Source organism: Oryzias latipes, chromosome 18 (genome assembly GCF_002234675.1).
Source record: "Oryzias latipes chromosome 18, ASM223467v1".
Taxonomy (NCBI): Eukaryota; Metazoa; Chordata; class Actinopteri; order Beloniformes; family Adrianichthyidae; genus Oryzias; species Oryzias latipes.
Window position 1 is genome coordinate 10,287,008 of NC_019876.2, and position 17,237 is coordinate 10,304,244.

Below are 17,237 nucleotides of genomic sequence, written 5' to 3' on the forward strand. Positions count from 1 at the left end.
GTACCTTTGTGATCATGCAATGCTGCCTGGAGGTCCTATATGGTAGCCAAAGATGCCAGTAGAAGTCGAAGTTGTTTAGATCAGTGTTTTTCAACCAGTGTGCCGCGGAACACTAGTGTGCCGTGGGAGATGGTCAAGTGTGCCGTGGGAAATTGCCCTCATTAACTGATCAAAAACATTTCCCATCTCCAGGATTCAGCTCTGTGTTCATCCAAACAGGCCCTGATAAAACACTGAGGAGTTAGGAATATAAAAGATCGTAAAATTCTTTTTCTTTGCGTTTATTTTATTTTATTAAAGACATTTTAATAAGAATGACGCGATTCAGCTGCACCTTCGGCTGTATTTGGGAAAAGTCCCGTCCCTTTGACTGTCTCCACCAATCATTCTTGAGGGGCTTAATCACATGTAATCGGTCTGACCAATCAGAAGTGCTTAAAGTCTTCACTTCCTTGTCCCGATTTAGCTCGTAAAGTCGCTCAGTTCTAACAAAAATACCAGCTAAAGCTCGTCTTTAGCGGTGTAGCTTTCCACAGAATCCGGTGTCAGACCGTGGAACAAGTGAACAAAACAATGAAGCTCCGAAAACCGATCTCCGGCCGTTTTATGCACTACATCTCCCATGATGCATTGGGTTGTGAGAGTGACAGCGCATAAGGAGATCTGTTGTTAAACGTCTTGAAACCAACGAACACACTTCAAACTGTTTTTAAATCTTCTAACTTAACTTTTATTGCATCTTTTAGAAAAAAACAGCTGCAGTTTCCAGCTTTTTCTGACACAATTATCTCAAAAATGCATGTGAGATTGTGGAGGGGCTGTAGATCAATACAGACTATGAGTTTCTCCTTCTTTTTTTTAATTTTTGGATGCTGGTGTGCCGCGGGATTTTTTTTAAGGTTAAAGTGTGCCGTGGCTCAGAAAAGGTTGAAAAACGCTGGTTTAGATAATCCAAGACTTAGTTGGAAATCTTTTGGCTGTTGAATCGACAACAAACTGAGAAATCAACTGTGTGGACATACAGTAAAGAAATTAAAATGACCTTTAAGTCAACATATGACAAGGAAATTAGCTAAATAAAATAATAATACTTCTGAACATTTATTCATAGAAATAAAGACTTGTATGTCGACATTTCGTTATTGTAATTTGTAAAACAAATGTTAAGTTTCCAATTGTATCAAAGCACTTTAATAGATTCTCCCATCACAGAGCGTTTACATTCAGATTTGCTTAATTGTCCCTAGCAGGAAATTGTGTAATTGCCAGCTGCTTCTTCAAATAAACAAAGATATACAATATAGTGATTATCACTTGAAAAATATTTCAGCAAAGACAAACAAGCATTACCTGTTTAATTTATATTGCATAGATTCAGAGAATCTATGCAAGAGATAATTTTATGACTTTCTTCTTGTAACAGTTTGACTTTTTTCTAATAATTTTACGACTTCATTCTCTTAAAATCTTGACCGTTTTCTGATAATTTCATGACTTTTTTGCTCGTCAAATTTTAATTATATCTAATAAGTGTAATACTTTTTTCCAACTTTTTTTTAAATCTATCTTTCTTCTCTCGTGGCCAAATACTATGCCGTATATATAATTTAGGCATGTCCATACAAATATGTTTTTAGTGGTGTAAAGTTAGTGTAAGCAATTTTCAGCAAAACTACTTGCATGGGGGAAAAACAGCTTTAATAGTGTTGATATTTTAGTCAACTTAAACCATATTATGAGCTTTCTTGGAGATTATTCTTGAACGGATCCATCAGACATTTATCTTACCATTACTCCCATGGTAGATTCTGCTGTTTCAGTAGCATTTATGCAACTTTATTTGGCAACAGATACTTTGCTATGAGAGAAAATAAACACATGAACATTTAATACAATATCTTACACTTATGTTGCAGAAAAGCGAGAAAAGAAATTCTGCATAAACACACACACAGCCTAAACCTCAACAGCCAAGACCTTACAGGATGTTTTTCTTCCCCCTCACATCCTACCCACATTCATCTCTGCTAAAGAAACTACATAGTCAGCATCTTTGGGTTACTCCTTCACAGATTCAAAGGTCTTCTGACTCAGGGATGAGAACAAGCTCCGGGCAAACAGTTGGGAGTGCGGCTGGGCTGGCAGTTGACGTCCAGCCCAGAGCAGATCTGTTGAAGGATGGTCGATGTAGCCCACCATCGTCCTGAAGTGCTTGGAGGTCTGGGAAGGTTTCCACCTGAAGTTGATTGTCAGGAACTGGCCGGGGTGCTTTGATGAATCCACCAAAAGGGGTTGCGACTCTGGAAGTGACAGTGTGATAAAGGCAACTGTCATGTGCAAATGAGAACAACCACATGACATTTAACATGATGCAACTAATTAAAGACACGCATCTGACCTAAGGAGATGCTGGGAAGTCTTGTCAGATTGAAGTAAGGGCAGTATGCTGTGAGTTAGATGTTTTCTCACAGGATGTTTCTATAGCTGATTATTTAACATAAGTTAAAATATTGCTTAATACAGTGTAAAGATAAAAGTTTAAAAGTCAAAATCAAACATTTGGTGTGCATAACCTGCATTGCCTGTTCCCTAAAGCCCCACTCCGATCATCTTTTGATCTATTATCAAAGTGTTCCTCAATTACGGTTTTTGCAGTTTTTAGCCCAAATCAAAAAACTTGTTTCATTTTCTAGGACAGTTTCTGCAGACCGACAGTAGCTCATTAGAAATTCACTTCTAAGTTCTGGGCGGGACAATTAGTCCTGTCATCTATTACTGAGCTATCTGATTACATGCTCTCCCGCTAACTTACAACCCCTCACACCCCAAACTTACATTGCAGGTACAACAAAAATGGTGAGAAAGAAATGCAATTTTAATCTTAATTTTCTTTATATATGTCCTCAATCATGAGAAAATGCCACAAGAGCATGTTAAAAAACACAATTCTAATTCATATCTCCACTTAGTCAGATATGCTCTTGACTTCCAGAGGAAAAAAAGAAGTTGTCCAGTCAAAATATTTTTGAGTGGTTAAAAAACTACAATCCCGGAGCCCCATTTTGTATCCCTGAAAAGCCCCAAATGTCCTCTGTAGATACCATAAGGAGATCATTTAATATGATGCATTGAGAGAAATTAGAGGACAAATTTACATTGTTGGTATAGTCAGGAAGATAAAATCTTGTTAATTAAAGCAACAAATTTGTCTACTTTGAGCTAGTACTTGGATGCGCTGCATAATAATAAAAATAAAATCTTTCTTCAAAAGCACACAAACCGAGTACTATGAAAGTGCACTTGAGGTAAATAGTTTGTTTGGTTCTGATACTTTGATTAAACATTGATTTAAAATGAGCAATGAACTAAGATTCCAACTGATGCGGTTTTCTTTGTTGGTCTTTCATCCTCCAAAACTTTAAAAAATTCCATATTTTATTCTATACCTTGTAGTCCTTACATGTTTTTCCCCCGGTTTTTAAAAATATATATTTTTGTCTGCCAAAGCAAAAGCAACTTCTGCTGTCAAACAGTGAGCCCTCTTTGTGGTGATGCTAATGAATAGTTGCATAATTAGCACCATAGGTCCATCCAACCATGCCCGGCTCAAAGCAGAACAATCAAAATAAAACAAACTGGAGGTCTGAATGCTTAGATATGTCCTCATTAAATCAGATTCCCTCAAAGTTTTCATATTAACTCTAACACGAACATATTCATATCTTGCAGCCTCGAAGGACTCCCTTGCTACCATTTATGCAGTTCATTCTCAAGTACTGTCATGCCATGTATGCCGTTTTTACCTGTTGAAGCTCTTGTATCCTGGACATTCTGCTTGAGGCTTTGTGTGAGGCATTCGGGTAATTAGTGTGTCAGCCAATGCTGGGTCGTTGATAATGGCCTGCTCCCAGGGTGAGCGGTATGACTTCGGCACAGCTGTACTGTTAAACTTCTCTGGAGGGATGTCTTTCAAAGGACCTCCATATCCTGGATGAGTTATATAGCATAGATGCATAGATGTGAATGGGTGCCATGGTGGCAAAAAATAAACAAGTATTACTTAAATGTTTTGTTTCCTTTTTTTCCTTTTCCATTGAAGAAATGAGGTTTCTCTGTGGATCACAGCAGGTCAGTAAGTATTAAAGGCCTTGTACGATCATCTTTTGATCTATTTTAAAAGCGTTCTCATTAGTCTTTTAATTATGATTATTAAATTTTAGCCAAAAACTAAAAACCTGTGTCACTATAGGACAACAATATGCCACAAATATGCTTTTTTTCAAACAGCATTTTTGTTGCCTGCTCCTGATTCACGAGGATAAATACTCAGAAATGCAACTTTGAGCTTAACTGTCTTTATACATGTCCTCCAATCATCAGGAAAAACCACAAAAATATGTTAAAAGGACCTAAAACATGATTTTCATTGGCATGGAACTTTTGTGACCAAACAGATCAAAGGACATTTCCATGCTGTGTGTGTTTATGCCTTTATAGATGTCCACACACTGTGCGTTCAGATGGGAGAGGCCTATCCAAACCACTATCCTTCAAACACAGCCCTTCTCTCTGGGGGGCTTTCAAACTCAGCCATTACATAACATGGGGTGTACTGTCACAGCCCAAAGTTTCACAATGAACAATCCCCCTTCCTGAGTTTATGCTTTGCTCTGAGGAGGAAGCTGGAGAAACCAAACAAAAGAAAAGTTTACAGTATTTTTTTTTTTTTTGAGGGGGAAATGGTAGAAAAATGTACTGTAATATAGTTTCTGTGGCTGAAAAAATATACTGTGGCTTAATCAGAAACGTCAACTAAACAACCAGCTTTGTGAGAAGATTAAAGCGGACCCTGAAGGATGACAAAAACAACATTTTACACCCTTAAACACATTTTTCTAAAGATCAGGATTGAGAGGTTGGTTAAAACTGTATTAATTTCTATTGAAGTGATATCATTTAGAAAACAAAGGAGGAAGAAATAATACATAAAGACATGGGAATGTACTAAAGTACTATAGGTTTCATATCATCAGAACAAAGTTTTCAGAAAAAAGTGTGTAAATAAAAAAAGTTGATGGTATCAGTAGCCCAAGAGGAAAACAGGAAACACATCCTGCGCGTAAACTCAACAAATGGTGCACATGTCTGATTAGAACAAGAAGAGTTGGGGAAAAAAGTGGGATACAGGGGTAAAAAAACAAAGGAGTGCCATGAACATCGAGGACAAAAAAACAAAGAGGCAGAACTTAACTTGTAATATATTTTTTTTCTGTAGCCGCTTTCAGGCAAAGAATGTATTTTTGTGTGTGATCAAAGCAGTACAAACAGTCCAGTGCAGATGGATCCTTATCAAAATGTCACATACTTTGAGCCCAGCAGGGGAAAAGCTGCTGTGCAGATTCAGTGCTGAGGAAGAAAACTATTTAAAAAGTGTTTTTGTCAGAAAGTTTCACAAAAATCAAGTGACCTACTTTAGTTATTTTTGCTAGTATTTGTTTGTCGTGTATTTTTTACCTGGAGCAATAATGCCTGGGTTTGGTATCATTTTTGTGTCCAGTGTGTCAATTGTGACTTTATATGGTTGGTTGGTTCTAGAGTTGTCCTCGTTGCCGTTGGTGAATGTGGTAGTCTCATTCTCAGACTTAGGAATTGCGTTGTTCTGCAAAAAAAAAAGGATCAGAGAATTAGAGTTTCATGTCATGGATGCTGGTATGATGAACTAAGACGTTTCAAGCTTTTGACCCAAATTTCAGCTTGTTCAATTAGTATCTTGTTTTTTTCTGAACTATCAATGTTTACAAGCTAAGAAAAACATTTACTTATGTTTTTTAAATTCTCATTTCTATTTTCAGTCAATGTTTTGACTTTTCTAACATCAAATTTAAATTAGTGTTTGAGTCGATATAGAAAAAAGCAGAAAGATTTGGAATGGAAAAGTTGAAAACAATAAAAGGCTTTTGCTGCCCTTGCTGCTCAATGGAGAGAGAGTTGTGAGTTTTTATTCATGACTTATCAGTTTACAATTATAGCATTAGTATTTTGTTGCTACGGGTATATAATGCAAAAAGAGAAGAAGAAGAAAGAAAAACAGATCAGTCTGGAGCCTGAACTTTTACCATAAAACAATAATTTCACACAGTACTTTGTCTTTAAAGGGATCCAGTCATGGTAAAAAAATAAATAATCTTCTACTACAACTACATTATATTTTGAAAAAGAGAAAAAGCTAAGCTTTAGAGTCTAAAAGCACTTAGAAAATATTTTTTACTGACACGGACATAAGTTTTTGGTATTTTCCCATGAACTGCTGATACTCATTCAGATATATTTTGCACCTCAGACTGTTGCTATTTCACAATCTTTTTGAACTGGAAAATGTTTCTGGAACGAACTTAGAGGCAGGAACCCCCCCCCCCAATTCCATCCTTACGTCTCAAAGACTTTTGTGGGCCGGGGTGACATGTGCTGCAGCCGGGCTTTCATGCTTCTGGAAGATTTGTGTTATGATTTATACCCAGACTTCCTCGGGAAATGTTGACAACTTGAAACAAAATCTTTCTATCGGCCGGAGCAATAAATAAACTGAGATATATGAGTCTTTTCCACTTCAAAGATGAGGGCTGGGGGGTGTGGGGGGGGGGGGGGGGGATTTTCCAGAGTGAAATAATTGCTTTATCTATGGACTTGAAAAGGGCAGCGAGCAGGGCTACCACACAGCCAGACGAAGACACGTTTAAAGAGTGGAGCAAATTAATTATGGGAAAAAAGAAGATAAACCTGGTTTAGCTTGATTAAAACTTTGCAGAGAGCCTCGGACAATGAATTGCTTTATCCGTGAGCAGGTCAGAAATCTGCTGCAGGCGGGAAGAAAAAGCTGAGTTGGCGCCGTGCCCGTGGATACACAAAGGGACATTAATAAAGCTGATTATGACCTACTGGAGGACTTTTTCTGCTAAAGTTATATACTGCTTTGGCATGTAAACACTTCAAGTGCTTAATCACTACACTGCACTCACTCTGTCACGACGGGAGTATGGGATTTTCAAGTGGAGGCGGGTCCAAAAAGGCAGAAGAAAACTGTGCTGCGATAATGAAAGCAGTCACCGGGTTTAAGTAAATGTGAGTGTCTCAAAGCTTTGCAATAACATAGTTTTATTTGTTGGTGAATACATTTTCCAATATCTTATGAGAGTCTGCTAATTAAAATTTTGTTGTAAGCATTAACTTATTTTCTTCACAATAAAGCGCACTCAAACACCCTAACATTTCTTTTAAAAAACAAGAGTGCGTCGAAATATGGAAAAATTCTGGTTCTCGTCACTGATGTTGAAGCTATTTTGAGAGGAACATGGCACTCTGTCAAAATGTCAGTCTGTTTTTATGGGTTGTAAATACACTAACGCAGCTACCGAGTAGGGGTTTTGGACTGTCATTTTTGTTTTTTTTTACTAACAAGTTTGGGAGTTAGCATAGTCACAAAAACATTTTTTTATGCTGTGTTGGCCTGTTTTTAACGTGTTGCAAAAAATGTAAGGAGTTACAAGTATTGCTAATATGATTATGTGACTAACATGTAGCAGTGTCGGACTGTTTTTTCTTTATGTATTACTAACAACTTTGGGAGTTAGCATTGTCACAGTAACGATTGTTTTCATGCGGTATCAGTCTGGTTTTTAACGATTTGGGAATAAAGGTTGGGTGTTTTTTAAACACGTTAACGTGGAAAATGCTTAGCGATGTAGTCACAGTGACGTTTGTGTTATCAGTCTGTTGTTTTTTCGTGTTGCAAAAAAGTTTGGGAGCTACAGGTATTATAAAGATGCTAGTGTGGCTAACACCGCTAATGCTTCTAAAATCACTAACGTGTAGTGCGGGGGAGCTCCTTACGTCGCGACCCATCAAAGATAAATAAACAAAAAAATATATTTTTAAAACATCCGTCAGCAAATTGTCATCCTTACTGTGAAATACATCACTTGATTGACATGCAGAACAACCAATCAAACATCCTCTGAAAAAGGGGTGCCCAAGTCCTGGCCTCGAGGGCCGGTGTCCTACATGTTTTCCAACCATCTTGCCATTGAAGCTCCTAAACACACCTGATCCAGTTAATCAACAACAGATAAGGCAGGGTTTCTGGAAAGCCAGCAGGAGGCCAGTCCTCGAGGCCTGGATTTGGGCACCCCTGAAGTCTAAAAAATTAAGTTTCTGTATTTTACTACAGTAATTTATTTTTTCTTCTCTCTCCCAGCGCCAGGTCCCAGGCAAAGGACCGGGTATTTAAGCCCGGGCCGGCCCGCGTGCCTCCTCAACTTTGAGACAGAGACGCCCGATTTGACGCAGCCGCCCTGCCACGGCGCTTGCTACCAGGTGACCTTGGTGCGCATATGTATACATACGGTACGAACATACATACATACATACATACATACATATATATTTATATATATAGTAGGTGTTATTTGTAATTTCCATTTGTGAGCTTTTAGACTTACTTGCACACCCCTAAAAAAACAGTATTTGATCACAGTGCAGAGTTCTTACATTTAATTGCATGTTGTTTTGATTGTGGACATTCTCAAAAGTGTACTTTTCTGAGCGTCTCTGGCGCAGTTTGAAGAGTCGGGACCCACGGTTGGAGGCAAGGGAAAGCTCCTCGAGCATGATGTCTTTGGGCACGCTCATTTTCTTCCCAAGATCCATCGAAAACTCTTAGGAGAAAACAAGGGACACAACACTTAAGATTATTGTCACATTTGCGATCTTTGACAACACTGATTTGTTTTCCTTAGTGCTGCAATCTCATCTATCAAGCCTTAATGATTACAAATTATTTTCCCACCAAAAAATAAATAAAATATTTCCTAAAGTTAAGAAAAAAGCCTACTGCAAGGACTGCTGATGCCGCAGTGCTGCCATCATGATGAACGAGGAAATATCTTCCCCTTCAAATCAAATCACACCCACTGCATGTTTTGTGGTTTGCTCCTGATGTGAGCTACAGCATGCTGATCATAGAGATGTCACAGGCCTACATCCAAATTTGAGATGCATAATTTGCCATGATATCTTTCAGCTGCCGGTAGTCTTCAGACCCCTGCCTATATTCCAGAGCAACACAGTTGTCCCAGCCTGAAAATAGCATCTTCAAAGGACAACGACAAAGGGATTAGTTTTCTACAGTACAGTGCAAACTCTTTCATACTTGCAAAGATTGAAAACCTTGTTTTTGGACATTCAACATGTTTTACCAGGTTGCTCTACACCTTTCCGAGCTTTTCACAATATCAGTAAAGTTGAAAAGGATTTCCTCTTCTAAGAACTAGAATCTAGAAATAAGGAAAAATGTGTCAAAATCCTTTTGCTCCAAACTCCTGACAAGAGAAAAACTTGATTTATGACTAAGAAAACTCAAATTACACTGACATTTTTTGGTTAATTTTTAACGATATTATTGGAAAGTTCAACAAATGTTGGACTGGCATTCATTGTCATTACTTTGGAAAACAAAAATGTACATTTAAAATCCAAGAATAAGTGATAGTTTTAGATTTTATGAGGAATTATTAAAATGGGCCAACTTGTACCAAGACTGCATTGACATTTTGCTCACATTGTGTTCTAAAAGGATTCATTTACACTTATTGCACAATTTTTGTGATCAAAATGAACTACACTTAGTTACATAAAAACCTGAAAACATAAATAATTGAAATAAATTGTCCTAAGAGTGGCAAAAAATACTAATTTTTGAATACCTGAGTGGAACTCATTTTTTCTGGATTTTGATATCTTGTTATGGGATTTCTTGTTGAGTAAAAATGACTTGCTTCATGCACAGATCATTTATACTTTCTAGAGATTTTCTTCTTAACCCGTGTTCTATCTTATGACCCCCCTTTACATTCCTACCATGACAAAGGTGGATAAAGGTGGAAAGATTTCATGTAATCCATGGACACCAGTGAAAATCACAAATCATTGAAGAAAAAAGGTTTATTGCACTGTCTAGTGGGTCCAGATGACCCAACTCCCAATGTTAAATTGCCTAGGATAGCACAAGGGTTAAGATTAGTCTACTTTTCCTATTTTTAGGCTACATTTTTTTGCAGTGTAGTAATTTACTTATTCATAGTCACTGTGGGGAGGGGCTGGCAACTGCTGCCCTCCATGAGGGGGGTCATTTGAATGTGTGACCAATAGGGTGAGACCGGGTTTAGCACAAAATCACGTTTACACTAAAAAAAGCGTCAATGTGTTGCATGACTTTTATATGACATTCAATTTTTGTTAAGGATAAAAACCATGAATATGTGGTCCTTGGGGTGACAAGGAAGTGAGGGGAGATGATGTTGTGACGTACCATCCTGAGCATGCACCTCCCTGCAGATTGCTGCCGCCTGCATTTTCCTTTCCCTTGTTGTCATGGTGGTGAACCGAGACATAGCTACCCTTGAAGCCTGGAATCACAGGAGACACATCAGAACAAGCTGTTCAGATAAATAATGAAAGGAAAAATAATGCAAGCCAGCACCACTACTTTTGGCTGTCAGATGGCTACACGCCACAATCACAAAGACCCACCAGAGCAGGGAGAATTTATTGGGGCACTGAAAAGGGCAAAGTTAGCACATCCCTTTAAATAACCTTGGGCTGTTAAACTTTGAGCACATGTGAGCTGTGTCAGGACTCTGGGAATCAATATATTTGAAATTGCCCAACTGGGCTGAAAGACCCAAAACAAAAAGAATGTTGGACAGTGGAAAAATGGAGGAATGGTACGTTTTTAACAACATAACACCATATTAAATCCTAAATGCTTTTCCTTATGGTTTCTTTATGGAACAAAGGCAAAGATAAGTTAGAGCAGAAGTTTACTATCTTAATTTGTGACCATTATTTGACTTATTTTTTATTTTACAACTTTTAGGTAACACAGTGCTATTCAGTATTTTACACTAAAAGCCCAAACATGAACAGATACATATCTACTAGGCAGAAAGCTTTGGATTTATCATGTAGTGGAAACTTCCATGGAACTGAAGGCAAAAAAAAAAAAAAAGAAGGAAAAAATGCCCCTGCAGAAGTAGACAGCACACCTGTGGAGAAGCCCAAGTGATGCTTACCTGTCCTGAAGGACCTTCAGGGGGTAATCTCAAGTTGTTCCGGTCTCCTCCGGCTGGTTAGTTGGAAAGGTGAGAGGCAAGAGGGGCCAGAGTCATCTGTGTGATTGCCTGCCGTCACAGACGTAGAAGCTATTTCGTGGGGAGGGTAGGCAGAGGGGAGCTTTGCAGCTTGACCTGAGTGACTGAGTGAGTAGGTGGGTGGGTGTCAGTTTGTCTGTTGTCATTGGTATTTAGTTCACAAGCAGAGAGGCGACTAAATTTAGAGCGCTGCCACAACTGCTCCCGTTGGCCTTCGTCTCCCGTTTGGCTGATGGCTCAGAAGTGGCCTGCGCTGGTTACAGAGCTGAAGAATGTGCAACACTGTGGAAATATCTGAGCGGTAATCTAATTTTTTTTTTTTTTTTAAAGCATAGCCATCTGACATGTGAGAAAAGAATTGAGACACAAACAAAGACTTTAAATAAACTTGAAGATTTGTTGACCACAGTGCAAAGTATTATTTACAAAAGCTTTACTGTTTGAGATGCGGTCAACACATTTTGAATAAAATGTCTTTTATTTTGACAAGGTGTTGACAAGCCTTGAAAGTCATCCTTACATGGGCTTTCTCTGTGTTAAAGTATGGCCAACACAACTCCAACTCAACTACCCAAAATGTGAGGCCACCTTGCAGTACTGCACTACAAAAACTGAATCTTGAAAAAGTAAAAAGACAATTCTTTCAAGAAAAATTGTCTTAAATTCTGTCTGGCAAGAAAAAAATCTTTTCAAGAAAGTTTTTTAATACCAAAATAATCTTAGTTTGTGAAAACTTAGGTTATTGAAAAGACTAGCAATATTAATTATTGGTAAAACCATTTTCCCACTGGCAAATATTTGGCTTATAAAATATGCCAGTGGGTTAAGAAATTTTTACTTATTTCTAAGGGGACTATTTATGCAGTGTAAACGAATGAAAAGCCAATGCAAACTAAAGATGTTATGGCAGAACGAATGAAGTAGCCTCTTCAAAAACTTCTAAACGAACATTGAAAAGTTCCCTGAGATTTTAAAAATCCTTATGCCCTGTACGCTAGTCTGACAGTCTTCCTTAAATAGTATGATCTAATTTACACTACAGTGACTACAGTGATACTAATTACTTACATTATGATCAGTTTATTTAGTACCACCTGAAAAGATCAAATTAAACGACACATTTCTAACATATATGTTTTTTATACCTTATTTATATATATATATATATATATATATATATATATATATATATATATATATATATATATATATATATATATATATATATATATATTGTCAAAGATGTATAGTAAGGATAGAGTGACTGAATGAGTATTGCTATCACTATCAGAGAGAGGATATTTGTTTATCTGTCGCTTTTATATTGTGTTTGAAATCAATTAACTAGAATAGACTAGTCTGGAGATGATAAGACTTGACTAAACTTAACTAAATTGGATGGTTGGGGTTTATCTTGTAATATTGTGTCTGTTTTTTGTTTTAAATGTAAAGCACTTCGAGTTTTGCAAGGCACGAGAAGCGTTTTTTTATAAATAAAGTTGGATTTGATTTGATTTGGTTTGATTTGATTTGAGCTCAACTGGACTGGACTGGGCACGACACAACACAACACAAAAAAGAAACTTAACCCTTGTGGGAGTTGGGTCATCTAGACTCACTAGACAGTGCTCTGAACCTTTTTTCTTCAATGATTTGTGATCTTCACTGGTGTCCATGGATTACATGAAATCTTTCTACCTTTATCCACCTTTGTCATGGTAGGAATAACACGTCAATGTAAGGGTGGGGTCATCTAAGATAGCACAAGGGTTAAACACAAACCTAAACTTAATCTAAACTAAAATAAACATTACCCAAAAATAATCATAAAGTGTTTTACAACAGAGGACAAAAAATTGAATAGATAACATCATAAAACAAAAATTACTGTACCAGCAATCACACGTTACATTTTACTTTTCTACATTTTCATTATAACTTCCAAAAATCTTCTAAACTCCTCACTTAAGTCGTTTCAGCTGTTTGGTAAATCAACATTGAGTGTAAAAATGAATGCTGCAAGTGGTTTTCCTCTGTACCAAGTACATAGCATAGCAACCAGAGTTGTTATGTAACCAACTACTCCAAAAACACATGCTTGGCCACAAAGAAACAGCTAATGAGAGAGCAAATTGTTAACAAACACAAACACACATTTTACCGTTTGAATTTATTTATTTGGTGATTTTAGAACAAAAAGCTAATGAATCACTCTGCACTTTCAAAAGAAAATGGTTAGACTTTAAAGGGGCACTTTGAGACACAAATCAATATCAACTGAAACATTATTTTAATGCTTTTGGTGAAAGTCGCTAAATCTTTTATATGTATGTGGAAATTATAAAAACAATATGAGCAAAAGTCCAAACCAAACACAAACACAAAATTAGTGTCCTTTTTTTAACTTCCACTAAACCATCAGAACTCAGTCAACTCAGATGTTTTTTTTTTATAACTCATTATTTAAACTGAAACTTGCAGAAAAGCTTTTTAATTTCGATTTTAAGAGATGCATTCACCCTCACTCTTTCGCCGCTTTGTTCAAAACTCGGCTTATTGCGTCTGAGGCTTTACAGATCCTGTTGTGAAAACATCCTACGTCCCATTCCGAGTTTTTATCTGATGAAATCCAAACAAAATAGCAAAACGACCACAATCCCCCAGAACTAGTGTGTTTGATGCAAAACATCATGACAGGAGGATAAAGGAATAATGCACTTCCAAACCTGTCTTTATTCCTTCTTTACCTAATGAGTCCTAATTCTCTCACACCATTCATTTCTTCTAACAGTAAATACATATTTTTAAATTTTAACTGGAGCTCAATCCCCACTTGATGCATGTTAAGACCTTAGCTATGTCTCACAAAAACCTTCTCAAACCTGCTATAACCCTAAATCTCTTAATACTTAGAGGTCATGATTTGTTCGACATTGCAACCTAACAGCTAGAAAAACACAAGGGAAACTGCAGTTTTACGCTGAATGGATGCTGCTCTGTCAGGAAGATTGCTCTCACAGACGTGCACAGCACAGCGATACTGTTCCCTGTTAAAAGAAGATCCAAATGCTGACTTGCAGGCATGTGACGCAACCGGAAAAGAATAAATCAACTTTTATTTAAAAATAACACCAACAAGCTTTGGAGAAGCAGGGAAAGTCACTGCAGTTTGACTATCATCCAACATAATCCAAACAAAGAGCGACACGACCAGGCAGGCAACCAAAAACTTTGCAGTTCTCAAGGAAAATATGCCCTTAAAAAACGAAAAGGTCTATAAACCAGAATATAGAATATTTAGTTTAAAATAATGAAAAATCAAAGATTAGAAGTGTATGGTTTGACATTGACAAGCAGAAGTGTGCATACACATCCCTCATGTAAACCAGCAATGACAGAGGAACGGTGGGGTATAAGTGAGTGTTCATTCAATCGAATGGTAAATTTTAAGCCATGCTGGTTCTGTTGAGTTCAAAATTAATGCTTGCTTTTAAACTAATGGTAAACTTCAGTCTCCTTGAGTTTTTTTGTCCATTTTCAATCATTTTCTTTTAGTTTTGTTGTGGCTTCAGATCTCTTTTACTCCCAGGGACCAGCTGATATCTGAGATGTTGCCAATGAAAGCATGTGACCTCAATCCGAGAAAGTCTTTTACAGATTTTTAAAGGTTTTAAAAAAAAAAAAAAAAAGCTAATTTTTTTTTAGCATATAAAAATATAAACTAAACAGATAATCTTGGGCACTATCCATGGATTTTTTTTTGACAAAAACGATGCTTGACTACAATTAACTGTGCCCAACTCAACAAGGTTAAAAAACAGCAATTAGAGGTCTTTATGTATTTTATTGCCTTTTTTTTTTTTTTGCTGTTGTTTTTTTAACTTTTGTTCTTAATTTGCTCAATTTTACAGTTTTTTTTTATCTCTCTTCATTGTAAAAAACGTTGGCACCCTGAGGGCGTTGTAACGTTCTGTATAAATAATGATTCAATCAAAGTAAAGCTTGAAACTTCGTTGAGTTAACCCAATAGACAATCTAGCTTTCATTCAAATAATAACCCACATCTCTGGAAGTGCGTACATTTGAAAAGAAAAATAAGGTGTAACATGGGCTTTTTAACATTCAGTGGTGTATTGACTCATTTTGAACCTGCCTCCAATAGGCTTTTAAGGAACTGGAACATACTTCCGGGTTTGCGTAAAGTTCAAAAAGGAAACGTGGGGACTTAATGTATATTTACTAATGGAACACCCTGGTCTATATTTGTAGCACTACCCTCAGTTAAATAATTAATTTACAACCACAATATCTTTTCACACCTTCACCCGACAGTGGCTGGGATAGGCTCCAGCATCCCCATAAACCCTCAACAGGATTAAGTAAGTTTATAAAAATGGATCGATGGATTTTTTTCCCCCACACTTGAACTCTAAAAGTGTTTAAGTATTCTATGTGACGTTCCACATGTTAAAGTTAACCCTTGCTGGTGACTATATATTCTAGCCTGACTGTATTTGAGAACTGGACTGAGTGGCCCCTCCCCCTTGCGTTCCAAATCGGAAGCCAAAATCTCAAAGACTTCTATTGAGAAATAAACAGCTATTCCTTAGTCAATCTATCTGTTACTTATTTTAAATATGTTTTTACCAATTCTAATTTGTTTTCATATTTCTTCTGTAGTGCAAGTTATTGAAGTCATAAATTGACCAATCAGATGCCTCAAAAGTATGTGGTCTCACTTTGAACGTTAATTTTCCATGGGTGAGGTCACACTATACTTGGTCCAGTTCTTAAATTCAATGACTTCAGAGTATTTACCAAAAAGAAGCAGTGACCTAATAACTTGAAAAAATAACCTCCAAAGTTGCACAAGCTTTTAGTCTTTTCTTCTGTGACACATGCTAACTAAATTATTCAACCAAAAGTATTTTTTTAAACAAAACATGCATACTAGTACTGTATTGTTTGCAAAACAAACAGACTTTTCCACATGTCCACTCCTGCAATTGCTTGATAGAATCTGGTGTGTAAAACTAAAAGCACAGACAGATATTCTACTGCCTCCACCTCCAGGTGGAGCTGTTGCAAACAGACTTGTAAGCATACTTTTCCACAGGTTTGGTGTAATCAGATGGAGATGTCATAGGCCTCGGGTTTGCCTCGTGCTTGTGAGGCTGCCACTGCCTCGGCAGGGATCTATAACCTGCCTGACTTGTTGGGGCGTGGACAGGCCTTCTTGTCGGGGACACAAATGATGGAAGCAGATTTGGACTCTTACTACAGCTTTGGCTCCAAGTCTGGTTGCCTGTTTTGTGAGGAGTTTGATAAGAAACTCTGGCCTTCCACTCTGCCGGTGGCTCAGGCAGGATTTTGCGCTGGGCTGCCAAGTGGACTTTCGACGCAAGGGATTGTTGGAGGCCCTGAAAAGCCTCATCAACCAGGCCCAAGGGATGCCGAGAGGCAGCCTCCCAGGGGGTAGGCAGCTTGAAGCCTTTCTCCAACCCGGATGTCTGCCACGATGGGGGAGCGATGAAATCCCAGGTTGGAAGCTTAGGAAGGGAGGAAGCAGAAGCTGATTTTTGACCTGTAGATGGTACTCTGGCTAGCGGGGAAAGGGAGAAGCTCCTGCCAATTGTCTGTAAAGAGAAATCCAAACATGCAGTTATTCATTAAAATTTTAGAAAAGCTTTTTTTTTTTTAACATGTATGAATTCAAAATTGGTATTTAAAATAGTCAAAGCGATTGATACCATGACTCTTTAAAAACTCTATTTTTGTACCCCAGCAATATACTCTTACATAAGACTTAAAGTTGCAAATGAATGGCAAAAAAGATAAACAATTAATAGTTATTTTTGTTTAAAATTTACAAAATAAGGAGAAATATTTAGTTTTTTCCCAGAACAGTCATCTCTGTTAATGAATGGTAGGAATGTATCTCGTTTCTCTGGTTGAGACAGGTGACAGAAACATAATAGTAACTTGTGAATTTTTTACACTCAAGTGTCCCGTTAGATGATTAGACAGCACAGG

At 37.3% G+C, this 17,237-nt stretch overlaps 1 protein-coding gene across 1 annotated transcript; it reads right to left on the minus strand.

The window, feature by feature from the left end:
• Positions 1–1,394: 1,394 nt before the first annotated feature.
• LOC101165521 (myozenin-2) lies at positions 1,395–11,360 on the minus strand. Its single transcript, XM_023966278.1, has 6 exons — positions 11,127–11,360; positions 10,364–10,460; positions 8,545–8,711; positions 5,515–5,659; positions 3,804–3,987; positions 1,395–2,300 (listed from the first exon to the last, which is right to left on the minus strand). Exons 2-6 carry the CDS (start codon positions 10,443–10,445, stop codon positions 2,075–2,077), a joined length of 804 nt encoding a protein of 267 aa, XP_023822046.1. The 5' UTR covers positions 10,446–10,460; positions 11,127–11,360; the 3' UTR covers positions 1,395–2,074.
• Positions 11,361–17,237: the final 5,877 nt, after the last annotated feature.

Excerpts from the sequence above, each read along its gene's own strand:
- LOC101165521 (XM_023966278.1), bottom strand. The coding sequence starts at position 10,445 with ATGTCTCGGTTCACCACCATGACAACAAGGGAAAGGAAAATGCAGGCG. Across the intron at positions 8,712-10,363 it reads GGAGGTGCATGCTCAGGATG|AGTTTTCGATGGATCTTGGG; the intron begins GTACGTCACAAC and ends TTTTCTCCTAAG. Across the intron at positions 3,988-5,514 it reads CCCAGGCATTATTGCTCCAG|GATATGGAGGTCCTTTGAAA; the intron begins GTAAAAAATACA and ends TAACTCATCCAG.